This window comes from Rhinopithecus bieti, unplaced genomic scaffold (genome assembly GCF_001698545.2).
Source record: "Rhinopithecus bieti isolate Rb0 unplaced genomic scaffold, ASM169854v2 scaffold_13342, whole genome shotgun sequence".
Taxonomy (NCBI): Eukaryota; Metazoa; Chordata; class Mammalia; order Primates; family Cercopithecidae; genus Rhinopithecus; species Rhinopithecus bieti.
Genome location: NW_016807690.1, coordinates 2,393,409 through 2,405,786, shown reverse-complemented (window position 1 = coordinate 2,405,786; position 12,378 = coordinate 2,393,409). Strand labels below are relative to the sequence as shown.

The window sequence follows — 12,378 nt, the reverse complement described above, 5'->3', positions numbered from 1 at the left end:
TTGGAACCACCCCCACATACCTTCCTCCTGTCAGAGATGTTGGCAATGGCATGGCACACCTGCTGGGCCAGCGGGTAGTCCTGTGGAAGCTTCTCATCCAGCCCTATGCCCACCAGTGTGTCTAAATTGCTTCCCACAATTTCTGGCTTTCCTCTAGGGGAAGGAAGTCACAGAGTGAAAGGCAGTCATGGACTGGACTCAACGGGGGAGAAAGGACCAACAGGGATAGGTGCCGGCAGCCCACGCGGTGTCTAGAGCCTTGGAACACTATAGCGAGGCTCTGGCGCAAGGCCAGCCCCTTGCGTCCTGTTGCTTTACTGAATCCCACTACTTCTACTAGGCAAGAGGGCTGCTACTCTCACTATTCTCTTTTCCATTTAGGTGGCATTACAACTCACAGCAGAGCTCGGCTGGGCCTCACTGTGACAGTGTCACTGAAGGAAAAGGAGCCTTCTCAGAACCTTCCTTTGCTCTCCCACCCCTTTGCCTGAGGATTTGAGCCTCACCGTGCCATCATGCCAAGAAGCATGACAGAGGAACAGCGCTCCAGAGGACAGCAGGCGACCTTCTCAGTGGCTCGCTCCCATAGCAGCTGGGTCACTGCTGGTTTCAACTCATCGTTCCGCACAAACTCACAGAGCTAAGGAGAAAAGGAAAAGGGCTCAAGCCAAAATTAACAATTCCTTGATCTTTGGTCTGCTTTTCTGAAGATGATATTGAGAACCCGCAGTAGAAAAAAGTAGTATTTAGGAATGGAAAAAGAAAGAGGAGGCTCAAAACGTAAGGCAGGGGTTTGAGAGGCGCTTCTCTTTCCATTCTCTACGTTTGTACTCTCATGACTGCGAAACTATTTTATTCAAGTGACATATCCAAACTGACCTTTTCAGTTCCATGTGGTCCATAGTTCTAAGTCTGGAGATTTCTAACAGGTTTTCTTGCCGTTATCACAAACTCAACATGTCTAACATGGAAGCCATCATCCTTCCTTGCCTTTTTATTTTGCCAGTGGTATCAACACTCTATCAGTTACATATGCTTAAAATGTCAGTCACCTAATTTGTTTACAAATCAGTCACTACTTTTCCTTTAAAAATTTGTCTTCAATTAAGCCCATTCTGTCGTGATTTCTCCAATCCCCAAGTCCAGCCCCTCGTTACTGCCCACTGCAGCAGCCTCCACCGGCTTTCCTGTCCCATGGGTTGGTCTCAGCCTCTGCTTCCCCACACCACTTCTGCTGCACCCCAGTTTGCAGCTGCTCTCCCCTGCCTCTTGTAGGGCTGTTGCCAGTAACTGGCCTATGACATCGTGGCCAATCACCACCACCAGGCTCTTTTCTTTTCCCCAGTGAGGAGAAAAATGTGGCTGGCAGGAGCACTCTTCCCAGCGGGAGCTGGAGGTCAGTGCCACCTCCACTCTCTGTGCCCACAGTGCAAACACTACAAAGCAGAATGGTCTCACTCAAATGCTGGCTGCCTGATAGCACAGTTAAAGTCCTAGACTCCTGAAGTCATTCAGGGACTTTCACAGTTTAGTTCCAACCTACATTCACAACTTTCTTACCTCTTCCAGATAATTTTTATTTTTATTTTTTGAGACAGCCTCCCTGTCGCCCAGGCTGGAGTGCAGTGGTGCGATCTCGGCTCACTGCTACCTCCACCTCCTGGATTCAAGTGACTCTCCTGCCTCAGCCTCCCGAGTAGCTGGGACTACAGGTGCCCACCACCACACCTGGCTAATTTTGTTGTATTTTTAGTAGAGACGGGGTTTCACCATGCTGGTCAGGCTGGTCTCGAACTCCTGACCTCAGACCTCAGGTAATCTGCCACCTCGGCCTCCCAAAGTGCTGGGATTACAGGCATGAGCCACCGCGCCCGGCCTTTTCCAGATAATTTGAACCAGAACACAATCTTCTTTGTTCTACAATGTGAACTGTGCTTTTTCTTGGGTTCTGTTTGAAATGCCCTCCCTCCTTGCTGATTCTCTAAATCCTACTCATCTTTCGAGACCCAGCTTAAGTCCTACCACCTTCAGGAAGCTTCCTTGACCATCTTACCCCAAACCGCTCTCTTTCCTACTCTGTACCCCTCAGTAGAACACAGAAGTTAAGAGTATGTTTTCTAGAGCTCTTACTGCCCGAGTTTGAATCTCAAACTTTGCCACTAACTAACTTTAACCAGCCAAGTTCAGTAACTTCTCTATGCCTCAGATTTCTCATTGTAAAATGCAGGTAATACTACCTCACTGGGCTGTCATGAGGATTAAACAAGTTACTGTAACATGTGAGTGCCTGTCATATATGAAATACCATATAAGTGATGTTGTTGTGTTATTGCTGTGACAACCATTACCTATACGACTTATTCTGGCACTTTATTATCTACCTACTGCATTGTTCTAAAAATGTTCTGTGGTTTTTGACTACTAACTAGACTGTTGGTTCCTTTAAAGTTGGGAACATGAAAGCAAATAGTCTTATACTTCTTTCTGGGGCTAAGTAAATTGCTAAATACATAGTAATAACTCAATAATACTTGTTGCCAGGCGCGCTGGCTCACACCTGTAATCCCAGCACTTTGGGAGGTTGAGGCGGGTGGATCATGAGGTCACGGGTTCAAGACCAGTCCGGCCAACATGGTGAAATCCTGTCTCTACTAAAGCCACAAAAAATTAACCGGGCATGGTGGCACATGCCTGTAATCTCAGCTACTCAGGAGGCTGAGGCAGGAGAATCGCTTGAAACTGGGAGGCAGAGGTTGCAGTGAGCCGAGATTGCACCACTGCACTCCAGCCTGGGCAACAGGGTAAGACTCCATCTCAAAACAAAAAACAAAAAACCCCAAAAATACTTGTTGAATGAATAAAGAAAGAGAAAGCAGGAAGCCTTACAATTTCCTCAAGACACTGAATGGTCCCAACCGAGGCATCCACTAGCAGCAGAGAGAGATTCTGAATCAAAGCCTGGGCCTTGGCTCTGTGGGAACAGCAGAGATCAGCGGTCATTATAAGATTGGGAAGCTGAACTTGGCCAACAGTGATTAGGGCTATCCCACCAGTGTTAAATAACTGCTCTCCCTGGAAACCGAGCCCCACCCTAAACCCCATTATGATGGACTGCCTATGGATCTGGAACTCCTTGGGAGAAATGCACCTCTTCCTTTAGGAGACAAGGAAAGTCCTGTGAGAAGCTGACCTTGGAAAAGTCAGCAAAGGCAAAAGTACCCCATATACCTGGCAGAGTCCCCTTTGGGGTTGAGGTAGAGTTGGCGGAAGGCATGAAGCACAGCTTCCCGGACACCAGGCTCCTTAGACCAGATGAGAGGCAGCATACGGCGCACCCCAAACAGGGCCTGGGGTACCCCAAATTGGAAGACCATCACAAAGAATTCAATCACCTCCTGCACCACTGAGAGAACATGTACAAATGTCACCCATCTACTTCACAAAACCCCCTCAATACCTAAAGACAGAACCTTTCTGAATGTAGCAAGATGCAAATGGAGGCCTTCCTCATTTTCCCTGAGAATGTCGACTCCTCCTGTAATGCCTTCTCATGAAAGACTATATGCATTAAAATGTATAAGCTGTAAGTGTCTAGAGGAAGCAAATAGAAATAAAGAACCCCTGCCTTTTTTTTTTCTTTTTTTAAGACACAGGTTCTTATTCTGTTGCTCTGGCTAGAGTGCAGTGGCATGACCACAGCTCACTATAGCCTCAAACTCCTGGGCTCAAGCAGTCCTCCTGCCCAGGCTTCCGAGTACCTGGAACTACAAGTGTGTGCCATCAAGCCCAGCTAATTTTTGTTTCTTTGTAGAAATGGGGTCTTGCAATGTTGCCAGGCTGCTCTCGAACGCCTGGCCTCAACCTGTCCTCCTGCTCTGGCCTCCCAATGTGTTGGGATTACAGGCATAAGCGATCGCGCCCAACCGAGAACCCCTGCCTTTTAAAGGAGGAGATAGATGTATCAATAAAATATAGACAAGAACTCCAAGATCCATGGCCGGGTGCAGTGGCTCACACCTGTAATACCAGCACTTTGGCAGGCTGATGCAGAAGAATTGCCTGAGCCCAGGAGTTGGAGACCAGCCTGGGCAACAAAGGAAGGTCCCGTATCTATTATTAATAAAAATTTAAAAAATTTTAAAATCCAAAAGAACCTCAAGGCTGTCCTTACAGAAAGGGACTCTGGCATACCTGTAGTTGTGTTTTCATACATCATCTTGCTGGTAATGCCAATGGCCGCTGTAATCTTCCGGGAGAAGCTGTAGGCATCCTGCAGATACTGCACCAGCATCTCCTGCTTCACCAGTTCATCACTTCCCCTGGACTCCTCAGGCTCCAACACACTGGGCTTATTTTTACAGACAGTCTGTCCTGTGACCATGTTTCCTACAGACTCCTGGGGATTCTTTTCTTGTGTGGAAGCTGCTGGGCCTAAGGAGTTAGAGAAGTACAGGATGGTTTCTTTCGTTCAAGGGGATACAGGGGACTCCAATAGCTGTCAACATTCCTGGATATTGACTTATTTATTATTTTATTATTATTATTTTTGAGACAGAGTCTCGCTCTGTCACCCAGGCTGGAGTGCAGCGGCACGATCTCGGCTCACTGCAAGCTCCGCCTCCCAGGTTCATGCCATTCTCCTGCCTCAGCCTCCCGAGTAGCTGGGACTACAGGCGCCCACCACCACGCCTGGCTAATCTTTTTTGTCTTTTTAGTAGAGACGGGGTTTCACCGTGTTAGCCAGGATGGTCTCGATCTCCTGACCTTGTGATCTGCCCACCTCGGCCTCCCAAAGTGCTGGGATTACAGGCGTGAGCCACGGCGCCTGGCCTACTTATTTATTTTCCTTCTTTTTTTCTTTTGAGATGGGGTCTCACTCTGTTGCCCAGGCTGTGCAGTGGCATGGTCACCGCTCACTGCAGCCTCAACTTCCCTGGGCTCAGGTGATTCTCTCACTTCAGCCTCCTGAGCAGCTGGGACTACAGGTGTATGCCATCACACCTGGCTAATTTTTTTTGGTATCTCTTATAGAGATGGGGATTTTGTCATGTTGCTCAGGCTGATTTTGAACTCCTGGGCTCAAGCAATCCTCCTGCCTTGCCCTCCCCAAGTGCTAGGATTACAGGCATAAGCCACTACATCTGGCCCTGGATATCTCTTTTCACAATGTGAAGATATGAAATTCGAACTTACTCTAAAATATCTTAATTTCTCAAAAACTATACCTAAAGTCCTCTATGGTCTGGACAGTCACCCTGTGACTATCAATCTTAGGCCCGTGGGCTGCTTCCATTCCAGAGCAAAGGCAATGCCAATTCATCTCTGGGCTCTTCAGCACCAGGTTCTGTTAACCAGGCCAATGATGGCATACAGTAAATGCTCAGTAAATACTAGTTGACATGTGTTATTTATTGACTGAAGAAGGAAAATGATTACCTTTGAAGATAAGTCCTAAGATATTCAAGAGCCTGGTCTCCTCTGACTCCTCTGGGTCTACATGACTGAAGGGTTCGGACTCCTGGAAGTGGCCTATGGCTTCTCGAGTGAGACTGATGGCCTGCCTGAAAGAACACAAACACCAGCCTGTCAGCACCCAGAAGAATGTCACTGCAGCCTTTCGTAAGAGAGCTTACCTCACGATTCCATCAAGTCCTGGACCTACTGCCCAGAGAAAAGGAGCACTTAACATGCTTAAAAAGTTGTGACAGCACCTGCTAAGGGGTAGGGCTCAAAACACTTTTCCTATTTTTTGCCCCGACTGCTCATCTGCAAACATTTTTCTTATTTCTGAAGCTACAAGGCATTACTACAGTCTTCAAAAAACTCCAATAAGGCTTTGTAACGTTTTAAATCATAAACCTACTCCCAACACCTGTTTCAAACTTTTCCTAAGTTTAGAAACAATCAACTTTCAATAATTAGTTAATTCAGGCACATCCAGACAGTCAGATTCTATGTAGTCATAAAAAATAATGGGGATGGCCGGGCGCAGTGGCTCAAGCCTGTAATCCCAGCACTTTGGGAGGCCGAGACGGGCGGATCACGAGGTCAGGAGATCGAGACCATCCTGGCTAACACGGTGAAACCCCGTCTCTACTAAAAAGACAAAAAACTAGCCGGGCGAGGTGGCAGGCACCTGTAGTCCCAGCTACTCCGGAGGCTGAGGCAGGAGAATGGCGCAAACCCCGGAGGCGGAGCTTGCAGTGAGCTGAGATCCGACCACTGCACTCCAGCCCGGGCGACAGAGCAAGACTCCGTCTCAAAAAAAAATAAATAAACAAATAAATAAATAATGGGGACATGTGAGCCCAGGAGTTCGAGATCAGTCTGGGCAGCACAGGAAGACCCATGTATACAACAAGTGAAAAAAGTTAGCCGGGTGTGATGGTGTGTGCTTGTGGGCTCAGCTACTCGAGGGAGCTGAGGTGGGAGGATCACTGGAGCCTGGGAGATCAAAGCTGCAGTGAGTTGTGATCATACCACTGTACTCCAGCATGGGCAACAGAGTGAGACACTCTCTCTCTCTCAAAAAAAGATGAGAGTGGGAAACTATGTATAAATGTCTATATATATATATATATATATATATATTTTTTTTTTTTAGAGACAGAGTATTGTTCTGTCACCCAGGCTGAAGTGTAGTGGCATGATCTTGGCTCACTATAACCTCTGCTTCCTAGGTTCAAGTGATTCTCATGCCTCAGCTCCCCAAATAGCTAGGATTACAGGTATGTGCCACCACACCTGGCCAATTTTTGTAATTTTAGTAGAGATGGGGTTTCGCCATGTTGGCCAGGCTGGCCTCAAACTCCTGGCCTCAAGAGATCCACCAGGCTTGGGCTCCCAAAGTGCTGGGATTACAAGTGTGAGCCACTGCACCCGGCCATCTATAAATTTCTTTTTTTTTTCTTTGAGACGGAGTCTTGCTCTGTCACCCAGGGTGGAGTGTAGTGGAGCAANCACTGCGCCTGGCCATATATTTTTTTTTTTAGAGACAGAGTATTGTTCTGTCACCCAGGCTGAAGTGTAGTGGCATGATCTTGGCTCACTATAACCTCTGCTTCCTAGGTTCAAGTGATTCTCATGCCTCAGCTCCCCAAATAGCTAGGATTACAGGTATGTGCCACCACACCTGGCCAATTTTGTAATTTTAGTAGAGATGGGGTTTCGCCATGTTGGCCAGGCTGGCCTCAAACTCCTGGCCTCAAGAGATCCACCAGGCTTGGGCTCCCAAAGTGCTGGGATTACAAGTGTGAGCCACTGCACCCGGCCATCTATAAATTTCTTTTTTTTTTCTTTGAGACGGAGTCTTGCTCTGTCACCCAGGGTGGAGTGTAGTGGAGCAATCTCGGCTCACTGCAACCTCTGCCTCCTGGGTTCAAGCAATTCTCCTGCCTCAGCCTCCCAGGTAGCTGGGATTACAGGCATGAGCCACTGTGCCCAGCCATAAATATTTTTAAAAACCACTGAGACACATAGTTAAGTGAAAAAAACAAGATGGTAGATCAGTGGGTATAGAATTCTATCAGTCATGTAAAAGGGGGAAAAAAGAATACATGTTTGACTGCTTATCTACATGTCATCTTCTTGCCATGTTGCCCAGGCTGGCAAAAGCCAGGCATGGTGGTGTGTACCTGTAATCCCAGCTACTTGAGAGGCTGAGGTAGGAGAATCGCTTATTTTTTAAAATACATTTCCGCTTTTAACAAAAACTTAAAAATCATTTAAGTCAGGCATGGTGGCTCACGCTTGTAATCCCAGCACTTTGAGAGGCCGAGGTGGGTATATCCCTTGAGTCCAGGAGTTCGAGACCAGCCTGGGAAACATGGCAAAACCCCATCTCTACCGAAAAAAAAAAAAACAAATACAAAAAACTTAGCCAGGCATTGTGGCGCACACCTATAGTCCTAGCTACCCGGGAGGCTGAGGCGGGAGGAACACATGAGCCTGGGAGGTGGAGGCTGCAATGAGCTCTGATTGTGCCACTGCTCTCCAACCTAGGTGACAGAGTGAAACCTTGTCTCAAAAAAAAAAAAAATCAAAAGTTTTGTTCTAAGCCAAGTGTGGTGGCACGCACCTATAGTCCCAGTTAGTACTTGGGAGGCTAATGTAGGAGGATCACATCAACCCAGAAGTTCAAGTTCAGCCTGGGCAACACAGTGAGGCCCTGACTCCATTAAAAAAAAAAGAAAAGAAAAAAGAAAAAGCAAGTTTTGTACCAATGTATGTTTATTTATTTATTTATTTTATTATTATTATTTTTTGAGATGGAGTCTTGCCCTGTGACCCAGGCTGGAGTGCAATGCATTGATCTCGGCTCACTGCAACCTCCACCTCCTGAGTTCACACGATTTTCCTGCCTCAGCCTCCTGAGTAGCTGGGATTACAGGCGCCCACCACCACGCCCAGCTAATTATTGTATTTTTAGTAGAGATGAGGTTTCACCATGTTGGGCAGGATGGTCTCGATCTCCGGACCTTGTGATCCGCCCGCCTTGGCCTCCCAAAGTGCTGGGATTACAGGCATGAGCCACCGGGCCTGGACTGTTTAAATTTGTAACTGGAAGCCATACAACTCTGGATTTGTAATCTGAATACTTGGGGCCAGCTCTGCTATTTACTTAGCTGTTTGTGACGGTCAAGTTATCTAACTTGATCTCTGTTTCTCCTTATCTGCAAAATGGGAAAGACAATCTGATAATATCAGCTACCTCCAAAATTGTGTAAAGAAGCCATAAAACGTTATACAAACTTAAGGCAGACAATATAAAAGCAGAGAGGAAAAGCTGCTGGTTGTGAGGCAAAAAACTTAGTTATTAAGAACTTAAGCTCCAGCATTTACTGCTGAGGATTTCTGAAGGAAGGACAAAATCTTTAACATGAGAAGAAACCTTCTTCAGGCTGGGCCGGGGGGCTCATGCCTGTAATCCTGACACTTCAGGAGGCCGAGGCAGGCGGATTGTTTGGGCCCAGGAGTTCGAGACCAGCCTGCACAACTTGGCAAAACCCCATCTCTACCAAAAATTTAAAAATTAGCCGGGCACGGTGGTTCATGCCTGTAATCCCAGCACTTTGGGAGGCCGAGGCAGGCAGATCACCTGAGGTGGGGAGTTCGAGACCAGCCTGACCAACATAGAGAAACCCCGTCTCTACTAAAAATACAAAATTAGCCAGGTGTGGTTGTGCATGCCTGTAATCCCAGCTACTTGGGAGGCTGAGGCAGGAGGATCGCTTTAACTCAGGGGGGTGGAGGTTGCGGTGAGCTGAGATCGCGCCATTACACTCCAGCCTGGGCAACAAGAATGAAACTCGGTCTAAAAAAAAAAAAAAATTAAAAAAAAAAAAATGTGTGTGTGTGTGTATATATATATAAATTAGCCAGGCTACTCAGGAGGCTAAGTGGGAGATTGCTTGAGCCCCAGCAGGTTGAGGCTATAGTGAGAGGCTGCAGTGAGCTGTGATTGCGCTACTGTACTCGAGCCTGGGCAACAGTAAGATTCTGTCTCAAAAACAAACAATCCTCTTCTAATTGACAGGAGAAAATACTAGAATGCTTGGTGGGAACATGCACTTATAAAACTATAGTCTCTATTTTTGCTTTAGCAAAATAAAAAAGAGAGACACTAAAGAAACGTAAGGGACTCATAGGGCAAACAAGCCACTCTCCAGCCTTTTAAAAACAGCCCAATTAGGTAATAAGTAAATAAATACCAAGTAACTTGTGGCTGAGGTTTAAGAATACTTGTTGGCAGCTGAGTGCAGTGCCTCACGCCTGTAATCACGGCACTTTGGGAGGCTGAGACGGGTGGATCACCTGAGGTCAGGAGTTCAAGGCCAGCCTGGCCAACATGGTGAAACCCTGTCTCCACTAAAAATAAAAAAAATAAGCCAGGTGTGGTGGCGCGCGCCACTTGGGAGGCTGAGGCACGAGAATTGCTTGAACCTGGGAGGCAGAGGTTGCAGTGAACCAAGATCATGTCACTGTACTCTAGCCTGGGCAACAAAGTGAGTGAGACTCCATTTCAAAAAAAAAGAAAGAAAAGAAAACAACTTGTTGACGGCTATAAAGGCTTTTGTTGTTAAGTTCTAGAGTCACAAAAACACTAGGAGAAATCTTTTCTCTAAGATGAGGATTCATACTAGGTTTGAAGATTAAGGTAGTATTAAGCATGTTTGATATTATTAGCTCATGAAATTTAGAATTAGAAAGTCCTTAGAGATCATAAGATCTAATCAATTTCTTATTTTATAGATAATGAAACTGAGGCCCAGAAAGTTAAGCAACTTATTCAAGATCATGCAACTAGAACTTATTTATAGGTGCTCTTCTTCAATTGAAGGAGGACTAATGTTCAATTACAATATTGTTAACATTTAATTGTTTCAGTCGTTTCTTTAAACATTTATAAAGTAGAAACACATGCTTAATTGTGGACTATGCCTATAGTCAGACCATTACTACATGAAAACATCTACCATCATCTGGCGGCAGCATATCTGAGTGCAGTTCATTTAAAAGAAACATGTAAGTTTCTCAAAAGTTAACTCTAAACATAAACAGATCATGAAGAATATCCCATTCTTTTGCCTACTTGTAACTAGCTTTGGCAAGCAGTTGATGGATGCGTCCTTTCACCTCTTCAGTCGTCTCTGTATTGGCAATTTGCTCAGGAATCTCCTCCTCTCCCTGGGGAAGCTGTAGAAGCTGCTGCAGGGTAGACTTCAACTCTGGCAGCATGGCTTCCCACTCCTCCTCTGGGTCCAGCACCGCAGCTAAATTAGAGTGTCACTCAGTCTCTTTCATTGGAGGTTTTTATTTTTATTTTTTTTTGAGAGGGAGTCTCGCACTCTCGCCCAGGCTGGTGTGCAGCGGCGCCATCTCGGCTCACTGCAAGCTCCGCCTCCCGGGTTCACACCATTCTCCTGCCTCGGCCTCCCGAGTAGCTGGGACTACAGGTGCCCGCCACCACGCCCGGCTACTTTTTTGGATTTTTAGTAGAGATGGGGTTTCACCGTGTTAGCCAGGATGGGCTCGATCTCCTGACCTTGTGATCCGCCCGCCTCGGCCTCCCAAAGTGCTGGGATTACAGGCCTGAGCTACCACGCCCAGCCACATTGGAGTCGTGCTCCTCCATTGCAAGGAGAAGCCTGTCTGGGGTTGGGACTCCAAGGCAGTAACTACTTACAAGCTGCTGCAGTTCGCCTCTGGGCCCTCATCTCTTGTAATTTCTGGGTCTCCTTCTGCAGTGGTCCGGCAAGGTCAGTATCACTAAGCTATCAGGTAAAATGAATAGCAGGGTCAGTAAATGACATACTTTCATACCTGTTTCCATTTAATTCCTTCTCTTTTGGTGGACCAAGTCTACTTACCTTGCAGGAAAAAGGATTATTGGCTAGAAAACTGGCCAGCAGCTGGATGGCATTTTTACATACTAGCACTGACTTGTCTGCCAGACGTCCCACAGCTAAAGCCACCACTGCCTGGAAACGTGTCAAGGGGAGAGCCTGTGTAGGGTAGGAAGAGAAGAATCTGCTCAAGTCCCACATCATCCATTTTGTTCAAGATGATCTTTAAGAATACTCTAAACTGAGCTACCCACTCACTCTAAATTACTTTTCTACAGAATATAAATTAGGAGTACTCCTTGTAGCGGTAAGACACATTAGAGTTCTTAAAGGGAGCCAGATATCCTTGTCCTTGGTAGAGGAAGACTTTTACTACTGATAATAAAAATGTGAATCTAGACTTTTTGGGGCAGATATTTATCTTCAACACTAGACTCCTCTTTACACTGCTATATAGAGAGGTACCATATGTCTTTGCCACATAGAAGGTTGCTTACCTTCTGCTGGACAATTCGGGTGAAGAGCTGCAAAACACGGCTCCGCACAAAGGAGTTGACATCATGGCCATGGGCTTGTAAAGTATCCAGGAATTGGTCCCTGGTGTCTCGGGCTGCTGCTTCCAGTTGATCGCCATTGAGAACCTGCAGCACCATCTCTGCCATGGCTGCGAGCACAGCATTACGCATCACGTAATTCTAAGAGAGAGCAGCACAAAGGGGTAAAACCTTTAGTCAAGGCGAAGCTTGCTTGTGCTTGGCCATAACTTTTTCGATTAACTGCCTAGGTATTCACTCCCAAGGTCACAGGAAAAAGCTGAATCCCGAAGAGGACTTGTTGCTCAGAGAATGCTAGAACAAACAAGGGCCAAAACCAATTTTTCCTCATAGGGCTCACACAGGAAAGCATGGTAGTAGCTAAATAAAAAAATCACATCCACTCACCAGCGCACATTTGAAAAGCGTTTTTTACTACTTTTCAGCTGAGGTCTCAAAGCCTTTGTTATTTATTTACTTATTTATTTATTTTAATTTTT

General features: G+C 46.3%; 1 protein-coding gene across 6 annotated transcripts in view; it reads right to left on the bottom strand.

Moving 5' to 3' along the window:
- The window catches only part of NCAPD2 (non-SMC condensin I complex subunit D2), a 29,289-nt gene that overhangs the window by 5,983 nt on the left and 10,928 nt on the right, over positions 1–12,378 (bottom strand). For all 6 annotated transcript variants that reach the window (XR_001887539.1, XR_001887541.1, XR_001887540.1 and 3 more), the window contains 10 exons: positions 11,843–12,040; positions 11,370–11,504; positions 11,186–11,273; positions 10,592–10,772; positions 5,437–5,561; positions 4,192–4,431; positions 3,229–3,403; positions 2,887–2,971; positions 507–640; positions 21–153 (listed from right to left, as the gene is read on the bottom strand). Coding sequence is in view for 3 of the 6 variants with exons in the window: in XM_017883333.1 (XP_017738822.1) it covers positions 21–153; positions 507–640; positions 2,887–2,971; positions 3,229–3,403; positions 4,192–4,431; positions 5,437–5,561; positions 10,592–10,772; positions 11,186–11,273; positions 11,370–11,504; positions 11,843–12,040 (1,494 nt within the window). In the remaining 3 variants the exon portion in view is untranslated. The remainder of the gene's footprint in view (positions 1–20; positions 154–506; positions 641–2,886; positions 2,972–3,228; positions 3,404–4,191; positions 4,432–5,436; positions 5,562–10,591; positions 10,773–11,185; positions 11,274–11,369; positions 11,505–11,842; positions 12,041–12,378) is intronic.